At 40.0% G+C, this 22,411-nt stretch overlaps 1 protein-coding gene and 1 non-coding gene across 2 annotated transcripts in view; one reads left to right on the top strand and one right to left on the bottom strand.

Annotated features, from left to right (window-relative positions):
* The first annotated feature begins 104 nt into the window (after nt 1–104).
* On the top strand, nt 105–177 carry trnav-uac (transfer RNA valine (anticodon UAC)). The gene has a single exon. It is a non-coding gene; the product is annotated as a tRNA-Val (tRNA).
* Nucleotides 178–2,008: 1,831 nt separating this feature from the next.
* The window catches only part of map3k5 (mitogen-activated protein kinase kinase kinase 5), a 105,510-nt gene continuing 85,107 nt past the window's right edge, over nt 2,009–22,411 (bottom strand). The window contains exons 18-30 of the mRNA XM_049589956.1: nt 21,333–21,438; nt 17,441–17,598; nt 14,173–14,350; nt 12,930–12,947; nt 12,175–12,352; nt 10,579–10,747; nt 10,294–10,479; nt 8,907–9,012; nt 7,767–8,010; nt 7,510–7,622; nt 5,608–5,726; nt 5,324–5,400; nt 2,009–3,196 (exon numbers count right to left, since the gene is read on the bottom strand). Of these exons, the coding sequence (XP_049445913.1) occupies nt 3,136–3,196; nt 5,324–5,400; nt 5,608–5,726; nt 7,510–7,622; nt 7,767–8,010; nt 8,907–9,012; nt 10,294–10,479; nt 10,579–10,747; nt 12,175–12,352; nt 12,930–12,947; nt 14,173–14,350; nt 17,441–17,598; nt 21,333–21,438 (1,713 nt within the window). The 3' untranslated portion in view covers nt 2,009–3,135. The remainder of the gene's footprint in view (nt 3,197–5,323; nt 5,401–5,607; nt 5,727–7,509; nt 7,623–7,766; nt 8,011–8,906; nt 9,013–10,293; nt 10,480–10,578; nt 10,748–12,174; nt 12,353–12,929; nt 12,948–14,172; nt 14,351–17,440; nt 17,599–21,332; nt 21,439–22,411) is intronic.

Below are 22,411 nucleotides of genomic sequence, written 5' to 3'. Positions count from 1 at the left end.
TGACGGTGTTGGGGAGTTCCTAGTTAGAAGTAATGAAATTACAGATAAATGTAATCGCAATCAGATGTAGTTACTGATTAAAATATATGAATGGCCACTAATAAGGTTCCATAGTGTAGTGGTCATCACGTCTGCTTTACACGCAGAAGGTCCTGGGTTCAATCCCCAGTGGAACCATAATATTTCCACCTTAAATTAACAAAGGACTGTACTTCAATCAATTAGATCCTGCAGCTGATAATAGTTGTTGTTTGCAACATACCCATGGATGTACAGATAAGTATCATTAACAGTTACAGTCAATAATGACAGTATGTTGGTCATCCTGTCTGCTTTACAGATGGGATGTTTTGTGATAAGGTTTGTTAAAAATAAATTACAGTTACTAATCAAAATGTTGGTGATTTCAAAAAGGTTTACATCCAAATATTCTGTTCTGTAAAACGTTTTTGTGTAGGATATAACATTCATTTTGTTGGTTTGCATCCTTTTCGCTGTGCAGGGATGCTTTCTTTTGACATAACCTATTTTCAGACATTTTTCAGCTTTATTGCTCAGTTTAAAACATTTGTCAGAAAAGTAATTAAAAAGTAATCAAATGTAGTACGTAACATTACGTTGATGAGGTAATTAGAATAGTTGCCTTACTTTTTACATTTTTAACAGGGTAGCAAGTAATCTGTAAGACACCCAAAGCAACTAGAAAGAGACACATCGTGACTACAAAGACACATTTAAAACTATAAAGAGACTCAAAATTACTAGAAAGATACATTTAAAAACTATAACGATACTCAAAATGACTACAAAGAGACACAACATGACTACAAGGAGTCATAAAAACTATGAAGAGACCAAAAACAACTATAAATAGGCACAAATCAATTACAAAGAGACACATGACTACAAAGAGACATAAAAATCTATAGACTCAAAATGACTACAGAGACACAACATGACTACAAAGAAACATAAACAACAAGAGACTCAAAATTAGTACAAAAATTACAAAGAGACACAATATCCCCACAAAGAGACACAAAACAACCACAAAGACACATAAAATGACTATGAAGCGTCAAAAAATTGTGAAGACATTCAAAATGACTACAAACAGTAGTTAAAAAAAAACTATAAAGGATTTAAAAATGGGTGACATGATGGTGTAGAGGTTAGCACTGTTGCCTCACAGCAAGAGGGTTCCTGGCTCAATCCCAGGAGAGAGCCCTTCTGTGCAGAGTTTGAATGTTCTCCCCGTGTCAGCGTGGGTTTTCTCTGGGTACTCCAGCTTCCTCCCACAGTCCAAAGACATGCAGGTTAATTGATGACTCTAAATTGGCCGTAGGTGTGAATGTGAGTGTGAATGGTTGTCTGCCTCTATGTGTCAGCCCTGTGATAGTCTGGTGACCTGTCCAGGGTGTACCCTGCCTGTCACCCAATGTCAGCTGGGATAGGCTCCAGCCCCCTGCAACTGTCAAGAGGATAAGCGGTTATGAAAATGGATGGATTTAAAATTACTACAAAAAGACATAAAGACCTATAAAGACTCAAAATGACTACAAAGAGACACAAAACCACAGAGAGATGCATAACAACTACAAAGATGCAAACTGTAACAACAAGACTCTAAACAGCTATAAAGTCAGTGTGTCTTGATCCTGTGTAGGAGAGATGGTGGGGCCTTCTCCATGTCTGTGCCCAGGGACCCATTGTCTCATGATTGACCCGAGGTCATATTACAACACATTTTTAGGTAGCCTGATGCAGCATACACACTGATTTACTAATGGAAGCCTAACTTCCTTTGGGAACAGTATAGACCTTTAATCCAATTTTTAATACTATGTTTTGTAGCAAGTACAACTATAATATTTCTCCATGAGTAGATTTCCTTGAGTAGATTTCCTTTTAATAACCAATGCATATACCACCCTATTCTTAAAAACAATGAAAATACCTTCAGGCGACTATATTCAATCACAAATGTAACAGAGTATTTCTGACACAATTCTTTCACAGTTTCAAGATGAAAAGTTTTATTTTAACAATGTGACACAAAAATCTTGAATAAATTTAGATATGAAACAAAATGGACACACAGCTCATGATTATGTTCCCCATTTCTGACATCATGGTTTTAAAATAAAAAAAGGTCAAGGCTCTTCCATATGAAAACTGCTTGCATGTCAGATTTTTTTCATCACAACATACAGCCGATTGAATGAACATATCTACACAAGCAAGATAAGCACATTTTTGTCAGTGTACAACAGTAAAAACAGAGCAAATGATCTGATGTAATATCAATTACTATTATTTTCTCCTATGATTTATGACACTAGAAAATACAATATTATACAATCAATTTTTCACGTGTTCATTGTAGACTCGGTCTGATCCACATGGAGATTTAAACTGCTTTTCAATGCATCTTTAAAGCACATAAATGTCGTTCACATAGAATTCTATAACGCAATATTTACATGTTTCTGAAAAATAAAAAAAAATTGTTGATTCGTATTATAAAAGGAAATGTGAAAAACAAAAAATTAAATAAGTCTCAGTATGGATAAAAATGAAAACAGGGCATGCACTGACATCCTTCAGATTACCATAACAATTAAATTAAAAATACACTTAAATAAAGTAGTGATAGGATGCCTATGATAAAAACATTAGTACACACGATTTTGAATGTAGTATTTTGTATCTCAGGCTTGTGTTAGAAAACGGTCAGTCTCCAGTTTTGTAAACATTACAGAGAAAATGTTTTGACAGTTTTCAAGATTTTAACAACAGATTTTCTCACCAATTGTCTTTTTGAACGCACCTGTAACAAAAAAAATGTGTAATGTCCGTCCGGCATAGCAAAACTAGTGGCACTTCTCAGTTATAAGTAATTGTTGCTCCGTAAGTCAAATCCTGTGTTTTTTCTTCCAAAATGTACAAAAATACTCCAACAAGACCAGTCAAGGAGTTTCTTGTGTGGTTGGAAAGCTGCTCTGTGCACACGGCAAACACAGATTCATCTCCTAAAAGTCTTGCTCTTATAAATACTGAGGTAAAGAGGAGAATACTGTGTTGTTGGGGGACAAACGCCCTGGATTCTCTGAGTGGTTGTTGCCACTTAAGGCCTCAGGTTGGCTTCTGCCTGTAGTCTGTGATGGCCTTCCATAGTTTACACAGGATCCCACCTCTGACAGGACACAGAGAAAAGACTGTTAGGTCACAAGACACAATCTACACTGCAATAAATGAATGATTTTTATTTCGGTTACATACATCTTAGAAAACAAAGATTATTTCACACAAATTTCCTCACAGTCATTAATCGAAAAAGGACAGGCTGAAGCCCCAGTATTGTTTGTGCCTATCCTTTATTAACCAAAGGATAACCCATAATATCAACAATACCAAAGAAAGTAAATAAATAATTGCATTATACTCTAAATTATAATCTGTAATCATTTTACATTTTAGGGCTTTCTTTCAAACTCAACGGAGAGCAACTCAGTTTCAACTCAGCACTGAGTCCATTTCATAGTTTGACTCCTAAAACTGAGACACATCTGTATTTGACATTGGTTGGTGCACACAAAATAAGTCACCTTGGTGATCTCACCCAGGCCCCCAGAAGTGCACTGGGCTTTGAAGTTAATTTGACATAGTGGCCAAACCGTGTAACTACAACTGCCGAGTCTGCCACTTGATGCAACTAGGCCCTTAAAGACTTTTCCCATAGACTTACATTAGGATTGAGACGTCTGCAAGTGAGTAGGTACATTTTTACACAGCCTCTGCAAAATGACTTGTTTCACCCTCAGAATTTGATCCATTTGGTGCGATAACATCTCGAAAGTCCAGAGGAAAGGCACGATTAAATAATTTTATCCCCATTCAAGTTAGTGGAGGGCCTTTTTTGCCTCCATGTGCCACTGAACATTTTTTTTTCCTCCAAAAAACTTAATTTACAATAGAGTCATGACAACAGTTGTATACTAGGAAAGACAACGACAAGCCAGAGTTATCAGAGTCAAAAGTCCATTCATATTAAGTCCTTTCAGAGTTTAAACAATGAAAGTCTCTGTAGCTCTTTTGTTCACTGAGTAACTTTGATGGGAATGAATGGGGCCCAGGCTCCTACACTGTATCCACTTCTCTTTATACATCCAGGATCTAACCCATCTACGAGAGAAAAATGGAGAGAGGTCTCTGGGAATTTGTTTCAATCGAGCAAATTTTAATTATTATTTCATGTTTGCTAATAAAGACCATGATTCGTGCTGTCAGAGAAAAATAATGATGTCATGGGAATATCCAAGGAGACAACGATAAACAGCTGATCAGTTATAAGTGTTATATGTTTGCTACATCAGAACTTATTCGGCAAGGGTGTTTCAGTATCCTATTTAGAGCATCAACTCTTTTTCATCAAAGACAAAAACAAATTTAAGTGTGTAAAAACGTTTTTGTGCAGTTGAGGATGTTTTATCAAATTTTGCTGTTTCCATACAACTTCTTCGATGTGATACTTCAAAATGAGTATAAAAATAAGTTAATGGAAACACATCTGCTGTCAACAGATGTGTGTATTGCTGTCTGCCAACATACATTCTTTCACACAACCACTGGAGGGCGCCACAGGCAGAAATTTACAACACATACTGTGATGACTGTGATGACTCTAAGAGTTTTTATCAATAACGGTTCTGATTAAGTGCATATATACTCAGTAGCAGGTGGCACCATGTATGGTAGCATCTGCCACTAGTGTGTGAATGTGTACATGAATGGGTGAATGTGAAATGTAGTGTAAGACTGAAGTCTAAAGATGAGAAAGGCCTTAGACAGGTGCAGGTCCATTTACCATTACCATCCCTTGAAATGTTTCACTCTTATGAAAATATGATATACCAGTACTATGAGCTGATATGTTGCCTCAAATGAGCAAAATATGAAAGGGAAATAAAAATGGTGGTAGCAGTAGCTATCTAATAAACATTTTTACAAATGGGATTAAACTGTGAACACAGTTTCACATTACTTTTCTAAGAAATTAAGTCAAATTTTAGCCCTTGCTGCTACTATGAGGAACTGAAGTGCTGAGATTTCCTGTGCAAACCTTAAGTAAGAACCAGGAAAATACATCAATATAAACTCTGCAACTATGCAACAGTAAGAGGTGTAATAGCTTCACTTCTGTGTTTCTGGTATCTGGAGAGCCGCAGTGCTTTTTAGAGTGTCAGCATATATATTTTAGTGACCAGATATTGACTACAGAAGTGAAACTGTGAAGAGACAAAAAGAGAAACTGGTTTTCTACCTCAGTCTTAAACTCTTCAGGTCGTCTCTTGTTACATCGTGGAGGATGTCGCTCAACGTGTACTCCTCGTTCAGTATCTGGAGAAGCAAAAAAAAAAAAAAAAAAAAAAAAAAGGGGCTTTATAGAAATGTTTTACACTTCATCATGGAAATACAGAAACAGCCATCACAGAGCAGCAATCCAGCTCTAATATCTCAAAGACTGCACTGAATGATCTGGTGCTGTGACTGTGTGAAATTAACCAACAGACAAAGTAAAGCTCTGAGATAAAAGCACAAACTCACTCTGTCTATGGAGTCCTGGTCAGCTCCGTAAAGCCTCAGCCAGCTGGTCAGCTCTGAGTCCTCATGTCTCTCTGCAGGTGGACTCATCTGTTCATCTGGACCACCTGATGTGGAGACGTCTGTCGGAGAATACAGTGAACAGACCCCTTTAGACACACTGGACCCACAACAACCAAATTATAAGGATATTTGATTTATTTGATGCTTCTGCTTCAAAGTCAGTCAATATACCAGGACCAGATATGTTGACTATTGTTCAATTGTACTGTAACTAACCTGCATGTCTTTAGTTTATAGTTGTACCAAGCAAACTGAAGTAGTTCTTCCAATACATCCACAGCACTGATTTTGATTTATGAGTATGACATATATATATTTGTATTTAGGCTTTGGTGTTATCTCTTTTTCATACCTTCATACCCTCCTGCCATGTTCCTAATATGCCATTAGCCCACTTAGACAAGACTTGTTGAGTTTAAATACTGGTACTTAATACTTAAATACTTAAATATGGCCTATAGGATAATGAATAGATACTGTAGGAAATAAGTGCCCTTCTTGCCAGAGGGCCCAATGAGACTTGGTGCTGTAGCGGATACCAACACATCAGTGGGTTGAATGAAAATTATGCGTTAAATACAGTCATGTGGCTAATGAATTACTTTTGAGGTGGAAGAAGTCATATCAAGACAAAGCAAAGTGGCAATACACCCAAACAGGGGCAGAGACATTTTTCTTTTCAAACTAGTCCTGTAATGTTATCCCTACCACTCAGAGTCACCATCTCTCTCAGCTCAGCTGCCTGTTCCACTGATAGACACTGACCTCTGGTGGCACACTCTATGCACTACATCACCTCAATACAGCATTTCCGCATCAGTTTAGAAAGAGGAGCGTCTGTATTTTTGACAATATTGGAAATTATACCTTCGGGATATTCTGTCATACCTTAATACCACCTAAGCCTATTGTATTGTATCAGCAGGACAGGAAATTGCATATTTGTAAATTGGAAGAACTGCACTTTGACCTTTTAAGTTATAGTTTATCATTTATGATGATTTCATTTTCAGTGTAATTTACTGTTCAAAATGTAGCTGATGTACCTGTACAATTTTCTGCCTCACACATATTTTTATTGTGACTTATAAATACATGACTTGCCACACATTCTAAATTATGTATCGGTTGATATATTGCTATCAGAATTTTATCATTCATAAATTCTGATTTTGGTTCAGCACCAGGCTCAAAATCCAGCAGCAGTGGAGCTGCACTTTGCAAGACAAGCACTAAAACATCGTAGCATGTATAAAGAATCTTATCCATAATAATAATATTAATAATAATAATTTATTTATAGAGTGCTTTTCATGGTACTCAAAGACACTTTACATTGATTAAAAATGATCATAAAATAGACTACAATAAAATATACACACCATTATTCACACACTGAAAGCCGTTTTGAAAAGATGATTCAGAGAGGATCAATACAATCTCTACGGAACAGAGCAATATCAAAGCATCAGCGAGACCGGATACATATCATGTGTAATGGGCTTTTTCTTCCTGGAAATCACACAATTTGTACTTCCAGTACAGGCGATGAAAAAGCTTTGTTAATGTGCATTGTTCACGTTTCAACTTTTATCAATTATTTAGTGAGCTGGAGGGAAAAAGTCTGACGCAACCTCAGACAATCCTAGATGTTTCTCTGCACTTTTAACCCTCTCAACATGTGTGCTGATGTAGGCCTGTTTATTACAGATCAGCTGCGAATAGATAGTGGAGTTGCTTCAGTGAGCCACAACCGTGTTGGCTCGTTGGTAGTAGCAGCAGAAGTGTGGCTAGTGTTGCATACAGTCAGTGTGAAAAGGTAAATTGGATAAAATTCCAGACCTGCGGGCTCAGATCGCAGCCTCAGTAGTCTGATCTCCTGCTCTCTCTCCTCCAGCACTTGTTGCAGGATGGCCTGATACTCCCTCTCCTTCTCCAGCAGCTGCTCCATCAGCCTGGAGTCAAACAAGTTGGAGTGAGGAAACACGGAGGAGGATTTATTTTTAATTTAATCGATAAAGTGACTAACATGCAAGCTAACAAGCAGCTGTAAATAATTAAAGCTTTCTGGCTGATAAACATGTCTAATCTCAGCAAACCTGTTGGTCTCCAGCTTCATCCGGCCCAGCTCCATGCTCACGGACCGCTGTGCATTATGGGACTCATGTGAGACGGTGGAGCTGAGCGTGCTAACTCCAGAGGTGGCCACGGTGTCGTCATGAGCGGCGACAGGAGGTGCCCGGCTCTGGTGGGTGGAGTTTATTCCCTGCTCAGTGTCGTCGTCAACGTCCTCCTGCTCAGCCGGGTCGCTCTCTGAGGCCAAGCTGAAGTGAGGCGTCAGCTCTGAACATAAGACACAAGACATTTACTTTAGTGATTAAATGGATGATGATCAACAGGACAGACAGGATGCACTTTGTTTGATTATATACTTATTAGGGAAATACACTGGCTCGATGCAAAGTATCATTGATTCTGATGCTGCATCAAGATCAGACTCCAGACAAGTACGTATCAATGTGTTTGATGAAAGTTTAAAATTGATCAACTGGTAAATTAACAGAAAATTGAAATAGATTTCATAAGTTATTTTGATTTTTCATCAAGTTAAAATGACATTCACTGGTTCCTGCTTCTTTCTCAGGATCGTTTGTTGGACAAAACAAGCAGTCCAAAGATCAGGCTATGGGAACTTGTGACTTCTGATATTTCACAGACTAAAAGATTGATGGATTAATTCAGTAAACCCGTGTCTCCACATTACACACAAGGCACACACAAAACATCCCCAAAACATAATTCTGACTCAAACAGTTGCTTGATGGTGCTGAGATGTGTTTAGTTTAATTAACTGGTGCAAAACTTCATCAAGTGATAACAGCCTGTTGTGTGAACCTCTGCAAAAGTGCCAGACTCAGCCGCTCATCAGTCGAGCTTTAGAGCTGCTACTTGTTCTCCTTTTCTTACTTTTGAGCTACAGTAATGTTCCTATGCTGAGTAGACTTCTGAACACATACTAATCAGTGCCAGCACACTATTGTGCTCACTTGGATGATTTTAGTGTTTTAGTTGTCATCACTGAACATCTTCAGTCTCACAGATGTCAGTGGTTATTATGGCTTAGAGGACAACCTCCCACCACAGCTCCTACTGTATATCTATAGGGCAGTCAGTGCTTCCCCGAGGGACCAGTGATAACTTATTTAGAGGTGTTCTGCTGGAGACACTGATGATATTACCTGGCACCAGGATGGTGATGGCGGTCTGCACAGCTTTGCGGATGATGTTATCGAGAGCGAACATCCAGTGAGGCTTGATGTTGTGGTTTCTCAGCATTTTGTTTACCTGCAGATGTGAAGAGTTTCAGTTTAGAATGTTTATTCATACACTTTTCATTGTGAAATTTTACTTAACAGTTGATGCTCCATTATTTCCGGCTTTTTTTTAAACGTTCTTTTCTTCAGTATCTTCTACTGCAATGTCCAAATCATCAACAAGGAACCTTTAAATCATCCCTGATATTTTAGGATATTTCAGTCTTAATCACTGTACTTCTTAATCCATGCACTACACACCAAACTGTAAATCTTTCCAGCTGCACGACTCTCCCTCTTCTCCTATATTTTTTTACACTGATGACCAACAGGAGGCATCAGAGCTTCATCCTCATCTCGCAGGATTACGCAACACCCCCTTACAAATATGAAAACAACCACTTGCTCTTGTGTCATTTCATCTGCATAACTGTATTTCTGAGGGGGAGAGCAGATCGGCCCTTTATACAGACTGTGCAATTACTCCTGACAGATTCCCCTTTTATCGCCTCGCTGAAAGGTTACAAGTATTTCAAAGCTATCTGTCTGATCTCTGTGCAGGGGAGAGCAGCAACATGGCAGCCTGCTGCCTTCTGCGGCTCATGCAAAATGACAACAATTATGCTCAAGTGTTCAGAGCACATGGCTCATGGAGAGGCTGGGAGCAGCTCTGCCTACAAATGGGGGAATGGAGAATAGACAGGAAATCACGTGTTACAGGTGCAGGAGAGAGTGAGCAGCATGTGAGGAGAGTTTCAGCAACAGATAAAGCCTTGTTACTGCTGCAGTTTAAAACTTAAAGTCCATTAGTCAAAAATAATTATTTGTAGCAAAGAGATGTCACATATTTTCAGCTTGGGTCATCATATTTCTAAAATTTGGATCAATAATCCATAAGACCAGTGGAATGAAAAGTGAGATGACGAAATTCATTGCAATGAATTCCTTCTTGACCCTCTAGGAAATCATTTATCTGTGAGCAGTTTCATGCAGGATTCATTTTCTTTCTACCGATCTACACCTGCCAACTGTATCATCACGCCTAACGGAGCATGCATCTACTCATGGATGAGAGGTTCGTGTTTGTGACAGTGCAAGATGTTAAAATTAATGGCATCCTCCTCGGCTACGCTGGAACATTAACTGGCACAGTATTGGTACGTTAGGAAGAGATGGATGCACGTCACGCATCTCTACAGCCGATAACAGTCAGCAACTTGTACCAAAACAGTCTACGCTGATAAACAGTACTGCAGGTGAGAGGTAAAATAAGTATTTCTGCTTAGGGGTGAACTGTCCCTTTAATACTTACAGCATCCTGGAAGCCAAACAGCACGACCTGCAGCTGACTGATGGCGGTGCTGTCAAAATCCAGCTCCAGCTTCAGTTGAGACAACGTGTTTGCGATGATCTTCCTGTCCGCCATGCGAACAAAGTCGGCCAGGCTGACCACGAGGGTGGAGATGTGCTGGGGCTTCAGCTTCATTTCTTCAGAACCCTGAGAGGTAAAGAGCGACAGAAACGATAACAGGAAAGGTTCAAGTGTACATGAGATATAACGGGTTTTTATATTTGAATGGTGCCTTCCATAACCAACCTGTGTGAGGGCCTCCATCAGGTTGGCCACCACCTTGTCCCTGTCCTCAGTCAGGATGTGGTGCAGCGTGGCTCGTCTCTCGCTGTCCTTCCGAAGCATAAAGAAGCCTGAGTCCTTTTCATCTGGAGATGGAGGAGCACTGTGGTCCTCGAAGTTCTCCACTGGGATGCTGAATAGAACCAAACAAAAAAATATATATATATTTTAGACTTCTGTTGGCCTGGGCTACATTCTCATTTTCCAGTTATAATAAAGTTCAGCTTATAATACATGCATGTAAAGCTCAGAATATATGTAAAAATGAATGTTAAATGTATGTCTTCACTTTGATGTGGGTGCAGCAAATGTGCAACATGCTTCAGAGATTTTAACAGAGGGGGCAATCCATCCCATGCAAATCAGTGGTTCTTTGATATTTTTTTCTGCTGGTTCTACATAAATAATATATATGTGTATGTATATATATATATATATATATATATATATATATATATATATATATACATGGCTACAGTCTGTGTCTGTGTCTAACACACAGCCACCTCTCCATTAAACCATGTGAAGAAAGTTATGATTTTATATTGTTATTTAGAACTTATTTCTAGATAGTTTTTTTTTTTTTCAGTGTTCTCTGTTTTTGTCCATTTTTATCATGTTTATTCATGTTTTGTTTTTGTTCCACTGCTGAACCAACCAATGGTTCTTTCAGGACAAATTAAGTGATTGATTTGTTTAAATTTGCTCATAATGTTTAAAATTTTACTATGGTTATCTTCCACTTCTTTGATATAAGTCATCACGGTTCATCCACTATTATTTATATGACAGCTGATACCAACTTTTATGATTATATTGTGGGGCGACTGAGGTAGAAGGAAGAGCAGATCGTTCAATCCCTAGCTCCTCCAGTGTTTAGGTACATTAGACATTGCTTTGTTTTAAGGGGTCGCAAGCTAAAAAGATCGGGAACCCCTGATATACGCCACTGTGGGGCACTAAAACAGTGTGTGCATTAGAGGAGCTAAAGGGGCTAACTCTATAAACAGTGCTAACAGTGTCAGCAACAGTGCTGACAGAGCTGACAGAATAAATCTGAGGGGAAACCAGAGGGTGGGCGCTTTCTTTTTGATAATGCCATCCTGATATCAGGGGCTCTCATTCACTAATGTGCATGTGCGGCTGGACCGTCTACCACAACAACAAACAGAGACCCTCGGATTACAACACACACAGAGGCAGTGTGACTTCATATTCTGCTCAGGACGCCATTACTCTACTTTATCTTTACACAGCAAATTGTGGTGTGCTGCTATATTAATGTTCTGAATGTCACATAAAGACCCTTTAACTTGCACTATTTTCCTTTATAATACATATTTAGTGAGCATTGTTGCTTCTGTGATTGTTGTGCATGTTTATAAAGAAATTAAATCAAAGGGCTTCATATAGACAGTCAGCTTTGGAATTTATCAGTGCTACAATCATCTAACGTTATGTCAGTCTAAGGTGACGCAAATTGACCAGCAATTACTAACAAAAGACCACCGTGACCCCTTTTAATCTGACAAGAAGATGTCTTAACCCCACTCATCTTACCTGAGGAAGAGGGACCTGGGCCCCTTGACATCCTTCTCACTATAGCACTTCACGCTAGGCTTGAAGATGAAGGGGTTGGTGTTGAGGTCGTTGTCAGGGGAGACGGAGCCGTACTCACTGCTGCTGCTGGTGTCCTCCACCACCACAGGCACCGGTAGCGAGATACTGCGGAGGTACTCTGTAGGACACGACAAACATAAGAAACCTTAAAGGTGCCTGTTGATAATTAGACACTAATTATCTGATGTTTTTCGCACAGCACAGACAGAGACTGTTTTCTGTGCCAACCAGGAAGTAGGAGCTTTTCTTCCATAACAAAGAGAGCTAAAGCTGTCAAGAGGGGGAAATTAGTTAAAGTGCTGATGGCAAATTGGCTTCCTTGTCAGAACAGACAAGGAAAGAAAAATCAGATAATACTGTCCCATCATGTTGAGGGGGAAAAGCTCTATCTGATGCATCTGGCAGCAAATTGCAGCCATTGTGTATCAATAATGAAACAGGGCTTATAAAGACATTCAAGCATTTGGAAAGAAGTCATGTTGTGCAATGTCTATTTTGAGTTCTTGGAAAGGGCAGAGTCGTGCCAGGCAGGTAGCCACTGGCAGAAAAAAAAAAAAAAAAAGAAACTGTAGCTTGGATACTCTTCAGCAAAGCAGGCAGATGTGCCACAGAACTGACATCCGGATCATAAAGTAGTCCCTCTAGTGGTAAATATGTCTGAGAGAAAACGAAGTACAGAGGGCAAAGTAACTCACCAGACCCCGGTGACAGAGCTGTGGAGGAAAAAAATAAAATATGTGTCAGCAGTTAACCGAGAACAAAACGTTTCCATGTAATACTGGCAGAATAACATTTCTAAGTATAAAGGGAGCACAGGCTATTAATCTTTCTTTTTAATCTTTTGTGCTGGTGCCAGGGCACATGATAGCGTCTCTGCAGCGAGATGGAAAGCAAACAAGTACTGAGACTAAACTGAAACCCAGACAATGAAGTTTAAGGGTATGTTTCAGGCTGCATGATGAACACCTGTTTATTCTATAATGAGCAGGTATAGCAAGTGGGACTTATCCTATGACGCTTAAAGCTCCGGTAGGCAGTTTAATTTTGGCTTCACTGGGCAAAATCCCACAGTAACCTTTGAGCACATTGTAATTTAAATGGACTGAGAAAAACTAGACTTCTGCACGCTGTGTTTTCAGGCTGTAGAAAAATCTAGCCTATGATGAGAGATTGTGGCAAATCACAGGTCATTTCACAGAGATTTTTGGCTGCTCTACAAATGCAGATGCACGTGTCACTTCAGTGAAAGCCTGATTCAATGGTGGAGAATCCTGCACAGAAAGATAATATTCCAACATTGGCAGCAACTGTCTACACTGCAACACAACCCCCCAAAAAGAAGGACGGACTTATCAAAAGGAGAGTCTGACAATAAGTAAAATAAAGCACTTGCTCATATCTGTGTGCATGGCTGCAGCAATCAGAATCAAGCAAGCGCAAACCAAAGCATTGGGGGACCAGATCAGCAAACTTTATGCTGCTGTTACACAGGTTAGACTTGGTGCTGCTGCTGGCCACTAGCTTGCTGTGAGACCTGATTCTGGGGGGGTTTGTGGTGGCCGATAAAGTCGCTAACCGAGGGTCCATCTCCCAAGCTGCTGCCTGTTCTTGAATGGCAACCAGCAGAAACTCTAGGAACTCACTGCTCCCTGCCAAGATATAGCCGAGCACACCCCGAGTAAAACCCTAAGCTGTTGTTTCTAAAGTTTAATAAATGTCAAACTATTTGTTTAACTTCCTTCTTTCCTGATCTTTATATTTGGTTTGTTTAGCTATTTCTTTGACTGATACTGAGTTTATTTTATTTTATTAAATTTTTATCACCTTGTGCTGAAACCTAGCCATAACGTTATGGACGTGAATGGAGATCCAATGTCGAAAAAAACATCAACAAGGCGTCCTCAGCTGCTTACCTGACCTAAACTGAACTGAACTCACCTGTGAAGCTGCTCTTGCTCTTCTTCTTGCGGCTGGTGACTGTGAGGAACTCGTCCGTGAGCAGGTCAAGGGCAGTAGCACGGCGGTCTGGGTCGGGCTCAAAACAACGCAGGATGAAGGCTTTAGCCTCCAGCGACATGGACTCTGGGATCTCTGGGTGGATCTTAAACATGCCCACCTGCAAGCAAAGGACACACATTCAGTTCAGACTGTTATAAAGATGTTTAAAAGAACAGAAAAATCTGCACAGCTCTTTGAGTTGACCTGCTCTTAAGGTAAACTATTTGATTTGAGGAGACAACCTAAGTGTAAAGTCAGTGTTTACCCAGTGAACTATGAGACTGTGCTTGAGGGCAATAATGCTCAAAGTTCAACTGCAAGACTCTCATGACAATAAGAATGCTAGAAATTCCTGTCGTTGCTGTTGAGGAATGTTGACTTAAGATTAACAGGGAGATGCCCCTCCCTCGAGACATTCCACAAGGATGAGTGAAGAGTATACAAGGACTGCTGAACTATTTGGGAAAACTCTGCCCAGCATGCAGAGCACAGACACAAAGATCCTCAATGACGTGATTGTACTTGCAGTTGCGAGTAAATGTGAGGAGATCCCAGTCTCTGCTTTCATGTTTTGTTTACGAGAAGGTGTATTCAGCAGCACAGTGACATACACCTCCTTGTTTGAATTCACAGCCCATTAATGAAATTACATCTTATGGAAAATTCCGTGATTCACAACTTTGACAGGAGCGCTGTAATGTTTTCCAGACAACCTTTAAACATCTTTACTGTCTTTAATGGGCTGCACATGGCTAAAAACAATATTTCATTAGTGTGGGGTGTTTTACATTTCCATCCAAAGCAAATACACAGTGAACTGAGTGCGTAAAAGATCTCAAACAAAGACATGTGCACACAGAAACTGGAAAAAAGAAAAACAAAGCATGAGGGAGTCTGTGATGGTTCCTCTCAATGAGCTGCACACGTTTGTTTGTGTTCAAACAAATGTTCATGCGTAGACAATATTTGGAGTTTCTACTGAGCTCGATCACGTTACAGCATGCAGGTGGCAACACAATGCAGGTGCATAACGGCTGATTCACTGGTTTTGTTTCCATAAAAAGGAGAACTGATACGTGCAGACACCAGACTCACTGATTACTCCATTAGATGGTGTCTTTTTACTGAGTTCAGCTGAGGAGACATTACTTTTTTTAAAGGCATACAATGAGTATTAGGTAACAAATGAACAAAACACAGTGGATTTTAAAGGTCCAGGCTAGTTGAAGAGGACTTGCACAACACACTTCATCTGCCAGTAGTTTGCATACACAGAAGGTTTCCATAATTTCAGTGTGTCAGATATAGATAGTTTGAGGGTTGATAAAAGCTTATTGTCTTAATAGGTCTCTTAATTATCATGTCTGGTCATCTCTAGTACGGCAACAAAAACAGATACTTTAAACAAATTGCGGTAGCTTTGTAGGTCATGTTTTAATGAAGATTTAATGTCTTATGTTGCGTTTACTTGCACGAGTTTGGACATTAGAATATTTTGTGCTGACTTGCTTTACACGCGCAGATAACTCACATGATATTGCTGTATTAATAAATGAACATTCGCAGGTATGTCCTTGGCGTTATGCGTCCCCGGAAGATTTGGGTGCTGATTGGCTATCGTGCTGCCACTCGGTCGCTGAAGTTCAGATTTTTTAACCCACACGAAAAAGTGTTTGGAGCGAAATCGTGCTACCCGCTTCATTTGCGCAGCTGAATTTGCATATTTCATGTCATTCACCCAGCGGGAAATTGCAGCTTATTGCGTCTTTACATGTAATTCACTCGTGCAAATTGTTTTATTCACATCTGGTGTGAACACAACATTAAGGTAGTGTTTTTTGTTAACAAGTAACATCTTTTCTCATTTTTTTATTTTTTATTTTTCTTATTTCACTGCTGGAAAGAGGGTCTGCCCACATACTCAACCACTCAATTCACCGATGGAGATTGCTCCAGCTAAAACAAGTATGTGGACATTGAATTAGGAGTGACTGAAAAAAATAATGAAATAAAAAAAAAAAAAAACGAAACAAAACCAAAAATGACAATAACATTAAAAAAAAACACAACATTTCTGGCTTTGCAAGTCTGTGAGCTAGTTAGCAGGCTAATTCAGTAACTGGATGATATTGCAAATACACATTTTCTGATGCTAATATTAGCTGCTACTAGATGGTTATGTGGTCAGATAGCATCGCCATATGGGTTGTAAAAAGAAAAAGAAACTCAATGAATCAAATCAAAACAAAAAAGATGAAGTGGAATAATTATTTTCATAAAACTAGTTAGAAAAAATATTTGAAGTTTCAATATATGATACGTACAAAATGTGACCCATTCCACCATCAATTTTCCTAGAACAGGGTGACTTTAAACAGTGCGTGAAATGAAATAAAATCTAAATGATAACTAATAGATTTGAAAAGATTTGGGTGCATGGGTTTTGCATAATATTCATATATTAGTTTTAGCCTTTAGAATTTAATTTAATTTAATTTAATTTAATTTAATTTATATGGATATCACAGTAGCATTAGAATTTTGCATTTATTTAAACAAACCAGGTGGGCTTTGTTTAGTGTTTACAGCAAAATGTTAATTTGCAACACCTGTCCACAGGAGTTTTTTTTAAAAAAAATTGAAATAGTAAAAAGAAAATACAAAATAAATGCATATCTTCTGTGGTATTGTGTAAGAACAATGTTTTTCTCTTTTAGCCATGATTCTACCTCTATTAAAACTATTACAGTTGTGTTGTATGTGATTGTCCAAATGAGGTTTTGACTAATGCAACGTGTCAGTTGCCTTTTGTTAAGGCCCATGTGTTGACTCTACCGACCACGACAGCCTTGACTGCTGCATGTCTGACAGTCAAAGACTGGAACAAATGCACAAATCAGTGAGAACAACAGGAAGCTGGTGGTAAACTCTCAGCCAGCGCATTAGCATACACTTTAAAAGCTTGATACATACATGAGATGCTTTCTAAAATATCACGTTTATCAGGGGAGCAATTACCAGCTCTCTGCCATAGAGCAGAACCACATCCTGAGTCAGAGCTGCAGCTGTTCATTGGCTCTGCTGTCCAACACTATAAAAGATGTCACTGCAGAAACAGATGTTCACTTGCTTTCTTCAAGCCGTTTTGCTAAAATTAAACACATTTCCCAATGGGATGATGGGATTTGTTCCTGCTGGTGTCTCTCACCTTGAACATGGCAGCCTGCGGCTCTCCCAGTTCATAGAAAGGTGGTTTGCCAGTTGCCATCTCGATGATGGTGCAGCCCAGGGACCAGATGTCCGCTGGCTTGCCGTATCCTCTAGGACCCTTGTCTATAATTTCAGGAGCCATGTACTGTAGCGTACCTGGACAAACAAAGACAGATATTTAGATGTTAGTATTACTTTTCAGTAACAGTGTTATATATGCTTAGCAGTGTTTTAGTGTCAGAGCATGAGTTGCTAGAATTACTTAAATTTGAATCTGGATGTGTTGGTTCATTCAGATCTCTCTTGCTTAAAGGAATAGTTCAACATTTTGGGAAATACAGCTATCTGCTACTTGCTGAGGCTCTGGCTCTGCGACCGACAACTTCCTGGAGTCTCTACTGGTTCCCTGGCAACAGCTCAAGGCCAAGAAATAGTCAAGATCATAACCCTCTCTAAAACAATGAATTTTTGATTTTTTTCTTTAGTCTTTGTATGGATAAAAAAAGCTTTACAAGTGTTGGTGGGTGGAATTTGTTACCTTTGGACTAAGCTACAGTAATAGCCTCCCAGCTCCAGCTTGATATTAGACAGACAGAGATGAGAGTGGTATCGATCTTCTCATCTAATTCTTGGCGAGAAAGCAAATAAGCTTATTTCCCAAAATGCTGAAGTATTCCTTTGAGACTGCAATCAGCCAGATTAGCTGATTCCCCTGTTTCCAGACGTTATGCTACAATAAGCCAGCTGGCTGCAGCTTTGTACTGAGCAGACAGATGTACAACAATAAAGTGAATTAAGCCTCTTTCACACACAGCTCCTGGTAACCTACTGAAATATGATCTTTGAGGCACTGCTTGTGATTGTCACTGTTCACACATGCACTTCTTGGCACCTTTTCACACAAGTAATGGTGATGCTGGAATAGATGGAGCAAGTGTCCAGCAGATAGCGGCAACACCTACAGAAGCTAACCACCGTAAAACTCGATAGAAGAAGAGGACGATGGAGCAAGGCTGCATGCACGATTACGTGGCAGAAGACGCTTCATATTATTTTTAGGAGCATGACAGGCCAGGAGCTGGTTTGGTCTGGTGCTAATGTTCTTGTAAGTGATCAAATCACCTGCCAAAGCACTGGTGTAATGCTAAACCGGAAACAATCGCAGATTGAAATGGGTCATCAGCTGAGCTTTGTGATTGGTCAGCTCGCTTTATGTGACAGCATCATCTGTCAGACAGATGTAAATCTTGAGTCTTTTGTCTGCGCAATGCTATTGTTTCCAGTCACACCACAGCCATACCGACATTTTCCCTGATATGCTACTTGGTCTTGAGGTGGGAAATTAGCAGTAGCTATATTGATCCCAGCTCACTTTCACACATGACCCCATGCAGGAAATATTCCTGAACATTGCAGGGATAGACTGCATATGTGAAAAGGACTTAGGGCCAGTCCCAATACCACTCCTTAGCCCTACCCCTACATTTGCACATTCCGTGAGGGGTAGTGGTGTTCCAATTCCTTTTTGTGTGTAGGGGTAGGGGGCATAACGAGGGGTAGTGGGTATGAAACTAGCCCTTCGGAGCGAGGGATTTCAGATGCTGACTTGCCAGCGAGGGGTAGACGTCGCCATGGCTACCACCGAGCAAGAGACGGGGAAAAAAGTTCATACATAGCTAACGTTACCGTTGTCAGGTTGCTTGTTAGCTAGCTAGCTAGCTCGCACTATCTGCCGCCTGTCAACTGTTCTGCAAAATTTTCCGACTTTTCACATTACGATAACACGCCAGCTAGTATAACTATGCTGCCTCATAATGTTAGTTGGTTAGCTAGCTAGCTAGCAGAAGTCCCCTGTCGTCTATCGTTCATCAAATGAAGCATGATGAATGCGGCAAACGCGATGTGTAGGATGAATGAGACTCTATTGTATATGCCGGTTGGAAATGTAGATGGCTCGCAGCTTCCTGTTTAAAATAGTTATGTATGCGTGAACGCAACTGACGCGGTGACGTAGTGAGTGGTGTCCCAATTCCTAAGGAAAGATTTCTACCCCTACCCTTCGTTGCTTCATTTTGAGGGCCAAGGGGTAGTCGGCAAGTGCTAAAGGTAGGACCAAGGGCTAAGGGGTAGTGGACAAGGGGGGGGTATTGGGATTGGGCCTTAGTGTGGCCTCCCAAAATGATAAACTACTGCCATAAAGCTACAGTTGGTAACTTTTACCTTTGGAATCTACCACTGCACACCGAAAACATTTGAGCCAATCATGTCAATCGCTGCTCGTCAACTGCCGCCAGACTGTCAAACTAGGCAGCGCTGATCAAATATAAATCATGATTCTGTAACTGCATTGCCTTTTCTGGCCTCAAATGTCTTCAGAAACATAATTTAGTGTACTGTTTAGCTGTTAGATGAGAAAGTTGGTCCTCCCACCACGTTGGATACAGTTGACCTAAGCAGCAAGCACCACCCACCCAAGCCAACATTCTCATTTTACAGCTAAACAATACACTAAAATATGTTTATGAAACATCTGAGATGACTAATATGCGATCAGTAACAGAGTCTTGATTTATACTTGATCAGCTCTGCCTAGTTCGACAGTTTGACCACAGTGATTGACATGATTGCCAGCTGCGTAAGACTCCTTGGTTCTGATTGGCTGTTTTCATTCAAGTGTGGTAAGGCCATTATACAGTTAGCAATACGAGGAGGCAGAGGAATATGATTTTTTTTCTCTTACAGATCATCGGTCCGATGTACTACCAACTTTTTTGTCATTAAAGTTATCAACTACAGCTTTAAAGATTGTGTTTAAGTCATTATTTGTCATTATTCTAATAATTTATATGATGTCTGTTGAGCAACTAACTGAGTAACAGACCTGATAAATAAGTAAATGAATAAATAAAAAAGTAAATGATTGACTGTGACTCTATCAGCAGTGTGCAGGAAAGGCACACTCTACCTAATCTTAATCACATCCAGTCTACAAGTGTAAATAGCAGGCAAAAGTGTGTCAAACTCTCTGCTTCAGGCATTTAACAGCTCCACATATTAAACTGTGGTTAAAATAAGCACTGCAGATGACTGGTCAGGAAAATGTGTTGAATACATCTTCAAGGCCACAAAGTTTTCAGTCAGGAAAGTGGTAAAAGGGAAAGCAGCATATGAAAGAAACTGATGTCAATACCCAAAATAGCTTGCATTAAGTCTAATTATAAGTCCCCTCTGTCCCGAGGTGATGACACAATTCTCGCAAATGACCAATCAGGTTACACAAGCCGTAAACAGGGCTTATGGCCTTGTGCAAGCAACAGCAAAGAGCCTCTCTGTGTCGTCAATTAACCACAGTCCGGAGTTACATTTTCAGCTCCCCATTCAAAGGACTCTTTTGTTCTAATAATAGCCTGTTGGGCGGTGTTTGCTGCTCTTAGAGGCTCATGTACTGAGCTAAAAACAGGCAGGGACACATTTATAGCAGGCGTGGGCTATAAAAAGGAGTAGCCCAGTTTCCTGAAAGCTCCACCATTCAGGGTAAGTCCCTGTCTGTTCCAATCAGCTGCCAGATGCTAATCCAAGAGGTCAAACTGAGCTGCAATTGGCCGCCGTGGTGCCGACATCACTCAGGCACAAACCTGCCCAATCTGACCGCAGACACATGCCAAAGTCAATAGCAACAGTCAGGTATTCTTGCCTGGATCACTGCCTTGAAAGACATGTACTATCTGTATGGGGTTACCTCACTGCTCAGCTTTAATTATGACCACCATAAGCAAAGTTTAGTCGCTTATTAATTCATAAAAGGGATTTTTCAGGACATCACAAGCTTTTTTGAGGGTTTGTGTGAACAGGAAGCAATTAAACCTGTCAGTCAGTGAGTCAGAGCGTACCTGTGAAAGTCTCAGTGCAGGGGTTGATCCCAGCCAACCTCTTAGACGTGCCGAAATCTGATATTTTCAGGACACCGCTGTAGGTGTTGATGAGAACGTTATCACCCTGCAGATTGAAAAAAGAAAAACATCGATGAGAACACATACACCAATTCTCCTGGCTGAAATTCCATTACGGTGTTGAGATAATGTGCTTGAGAGTGACAAACAGCAGGTTACAACATGCTGCATCTGAGGAGGAGGGCGACATCCCAGCCAAAACAAGGTGATTAGCGTTTACCGGCCGCTAATGATGCTTATATGACCGTGTTGTTGAATCGGGGGAACGCATGGGGAAGAGGCTGCCGGCCTTAATGACTGTCTGTGATGGGAGTGTTATCAGTGTTGGTTTGTCATAGCTGAGACAAACAGGGAGGGGGTTCTACACGAGAAAAGGGAAGTTGGGATTACTGTTGTAGCCGAAGAGCTGTAACGAAAATGAAGCTGGAATGAGTTCACAGCAAATCAAATTTACTTTCAGAGTCATGGGAACAAGTTCTCAGAGTACAAACAGTGAAGGATTCAACTCAAATTTGCTTGCTTTATATCATGTGTCTGTCTGTGTGTGTAGTTTTGTTTTTATTATTATTTTGCTATCTCTGTATTTTCTTATAATTAGTGTATTCCTCTGTATATGTTTCCTGTTTCTCTGCATGTTTTGAAACTGAGCAGACAGAGTTCAGTTGTAATGAAACTTGATAAAAATAAACTTTTTTTGCCTCACAAACCTGTAATATGTCTTTGTATTGGTGCAGTATGTTCACTTGTTGTTTTCTTTCCCATGCTGTTTTTGCAGTGCACTTGCCAGATATCACCTTCCAATCGTAAGTGTGGCTAATGGCCAGAAATACCATCTTTCACCCTGGATTTCCTGTTGTCAGAGTTTAGGTCTCTGCAGGTGGTGTACTATTTTTTCCCTGTCTGTTCAGCTACTGTAGCCTTCACTGTTCATGCTAACTACCTGGGTTTTCTATCTATTACAGCAAAATGTCAAATTTATTATCTCCTGTGGAGCAGAGGATTCTTCCTAAAAAATGACT

The sequence above is a fragment of the Epinephelus fuscoguttatus genome, linkage group LG11 (assembly GCF_011397635.1).
Source record: "Epinephelus fuscoguttatus linkage group LG11, E.fuscoguttatus.final_Chr_v1".
Classification (NCBI taxonomy): Eukaryota; Metazoa; Chordata; class Actinopteri; order Perciformes; family Serranidae; genus Epinephelus; species Epinephelus fuscoguttatus.
This window is presented reverse-complemented; position numbering and strand designations above follow the sequence as displayed.